Consider the following 3,623-nt stretch of genomic DNA (forward strand, 5'->3'; position numbering starts at 1 on the left):
TAAACTCCGCGTCTCAATCCACTTCTACTCGGCGAGTTAGTCCTTCGACTCACCGAGTCCAAGGCTAAAAATGCTAAAATAATTGAAGATTAATAACATAATACGTACCAAGAACCAGGTGCTACAGTTCACCAAGCCTATATATAGGTGTTAGGGGTGAGGAGTAGATTGATGAACAAAAGAGAATAAAGGAGCTTATGTGTGTGTCTTTGAAGGTGTTCTAGAGAGAGAAAAGAGAGTGTGCGTTAGTGCGTGTGAATCTTGTATCCGGATCTTCATTCATATCAATACATACAATATTCATCATCTTTTTTTCTCCTTCTCTTCTATTTGATCTGACATCATCCGTTTGATTGGGATTCCACATCATCAAACGGATCTGATTGATACACAAGCAGATTGTGGACTTACAATTGGAAAAAGAGGCTGATGTTGAGATCAAGAAGACAGTTGGCGATTCTCGGTGGAGGGTTGGCGATGAGAGGAGCCATTGCGGTGGCTACCATTGCGGTTGTGGTTGCTGCAAGTGTTGTTTCTATTGTTGTTGTTGCAATTCTGAGGTGGAGAGGGATGACCTAAATAGATAACAGTAGGAGCCGAGGCATGATCCGAATGATGAGTTATGGCTTGACGGGTTCGAGAAAGGCGGCTTTCCTCAAGTGTGAGGATGGATTGAGCCTGAAGTAAATTCGGGAGAGGATCTTTGTAGCGTATCAAAACAACAAGGTGGTCATATTTTAGGTTTAACCCATTAAGAAAATACATAAGAAGAGTGTGTTCAGGAGCAAAATTCCCAATGTTACCAAGCAAGTCGGCTGTGACTTTCATCTTTTTGTAGAACTCATTGACTGATCGATCTCCCATGGACATCTTCCTGAGTTTGTTCTCTAGTTCCATGGTGTGTGCTTCCTTGTTGTCGCGAAACAGTGCTTCAATATCTAACCATAAAGAGTTGGTAGTGGATCCGGGTTTTGTAACCATGTTGAAGAGAGATTGCGTTAAGGTTCCGTATATCCACGTTTGACAAGAGAATCGATATTAAACCATTCTGTGTCTTTGTCATTATGTGGTTTTGATGTGCCTTCAAGATATCTGAGAACTCCAAAGCTGGTACACTGAGTCTGAAACAACTCTCGCCATGAATCATAATTGAGTTGATTCAAGTCAAGAATAAGAGGAATGAAGGATTTTATATTGGTGATAGCATATGGTTTTGAGTTGCCGCCAGTAGGGTTTGAGGACTCTCCTGTTATGGTGAAGAATGACGATAGAACAGGGGCACACACAATGAGAAGAAGAAGAAGAGAATAAGGTGAAGAGAATATGCAACAGAGGAATAAAGAAGGGAAGTAGACATAACTTTCATAATCGACACAATGGGTGTCGAGGGTATTGGGAAGGCTTTGGTAGGAGCCCTTTACAACTCTGATACCATATTAGGGTTTGAATGTTTTTCCCATCCAACGTATTCCCTTCATTACACACAATATATACATACAAGATACAAATGGGCTGCTAAAATATAAATGGGCTAGGCTAAGCGGACTACCTATACAACATAAAAAATACATAGATAATATACACTAATAGATACACGGTTGACAAATAAAAATACACATAAATAATATATTTTTATGTTTGATGTTTCTTAAATGTTATAGATTAGTCATTTGACCTCAAATTAATCATCTTATTCTTATAGAAAAGATGTTTTCTCACTAATATAAAAAAAAAACTAATCTAATACAGTTGAAAGTATAAATATAATACATATGTTGAATCGTATTAATAAAGGGATGTATTAGATTTCATTGCCTAATAGAGTATGACTATTTAACTGTACTCTATATATGAGTCTATTACCTTCCAAACAACCATCTAATACACCCCATACAACCATACTTGATTATCCTTATTCTATTAGGGTGCAAAGTTCTCCTTGGATGCGGAATGTAGACTTACCCTTTTGTATGTGTAAATGGGTTGAGTCTTTCCTATAATTAGGAAATGAATGACTCCTATTATCTAAGACCCATTTGGAGAGTCTTAGTTTAGTGAGAAATATTCAAAACTCACTTATACTCTTACTATTCTAATGGAGTTTATATGATTTTATTTAATCTTGGTGTTCTTGATGCTTTTATGATTCACTAGATCTTTTCAATTTCGCACATGTCATCATAATTAGGATCATTACAATTGGTATCAAAGCGGGTGTTCTTGAAGCTCTCAAGAACTGATCTATGATAACTACATGATTTGAGTGATCTTCATTGTTGTGGGTTCTTCATTTTTGAGAAATTTTTTGTTCTAGAAATCAATTTTATTCTTTGATTTAATCCATATTTTGAGTTTCTGTCTCTAGAATACTTGTTTGTTTCACTTTCTCTCTCTAGAATACTTGTTTGTTTCACTTTCTCTCTCTAGAGATTTCATTCATATTTACTTTCTCTCTTTAGAAAAAATCCAATTTCTTGTGATCATGGTATATTTGGCTTATGATTCTTGGGTAGTAATGATTGAAGATGTCAAATACAAAGTCAACGAGAAACAATTTTATGGGTTATTGTTGAAAGGCGGGTTGGTTACATGGAAAACTTTGATTTCTTATGGAGGATTGAAAGATGATCAAGGAAAGTTGATATTTAAACCTCTTAATACAATTGATTGTTTGGTTTAGATTTTCATGAATATGTTATCTTGGAGTGCTAATCAAAATGAATGAAAAGAAAGAGAATTATTCGATGACGAATATGTTTCTCTTATTGAAGACCCAAATGATCTTCATGTTCTTAAGTTTTTTGAATTTCAAGAAATGGAAATTCAATGTGATTTTGATGAAGATGTGAAAGTTCTTCGTTCAATTGGAGTTCAAACCAATGAAGGCTTAAATTCTTGTGATTCGTTTGAAGGAATGGTGCCATATCAAAAGCCTTCAATCCAAGAAGTTCAAATGTATCAAACTCCAAAAGATTTGATTCAAACTTGCAAAGTTGAAGTTGTCAAGAATGAAATTGTTCTTGAATTCAAATCTTCAAGATCCAAGAAGATGAAAATGAAGAAAAAGAAGAAGAAGATCAAAAGCAAGAACAAATGGGTTTCTTCACAAAAATCTTCAAAAGTTGTTATGAAACCGAAATCTATGAAACAAATTTGGGTTCCAAAGAAAAAATCATCAAGTGTTGCAAAGAATTTGAATTCAAAACCCAAAAGTGTTGACGATTCATATGAAAATGATGTTAGATCACTGAAGAACACGATGAACGGGTTGTACAACATGCATAGTGGATGGTACAATGTGAAGATTGGTGATTTTCTTGTTCCAACAAAAGAACCAAGATCATCGATGATTGATTCGTATGTTGCAAACGGAAAAAGAATTGTCAAGAAAATTTCTCACATTCTCAAATGGATTCCAAAACGTTCTTGATTTTTGATGATTTGATGAAGAACGATCCAAGTTTTATCAAAATTCAATTTTAATTTCGATTGGTGCGTTTCATTTTTCATTTTTCATTTTTTATCGTTTTGATTTGTTGGATCTATTTCATTTTAAACCCCATTGTTGATCCAATAATTTTTCTTAGATCAAGCCCAAAATTTTCGATCTCAACTGTAATTAA

General features: G+C 34.7%; 1 protein-coding gene across 1 annotated transcript; it reads right to left on the reverse strand.

Moving 5' to 3' along the window:
- Window positions 1-438: 438 nt before the first annotated feature.
- LOC145090041 (uncharacterized) lies at window positions 439-981 on the reverse strand. The gene has a single exon (XM_079028401.1). It carries the CDS (start codon window positions 979-981, stop codon window positions 439-441), a length of 543 nt encoding a protein of 180 aa, XP_078884527.1.
- Between the last annotated feature and the right edge of the window lie 2,642 nt (window positions 982-3,623).

Source organism: Lactuca serriola, chromosome 2, assembly GCF_051521515.1.
Source record: "Lactuca serriola cultivar US96UC23 chromosome 2, Lser_US96UC23_V15, whole genome shotgun sequence".
Lineage (NCBI taxonomy): Eukaryota > Viridiplantae > Streptophyta > Magnoliopsida > Asterales > Asteraceae > Lactuca > Lactuca serriola.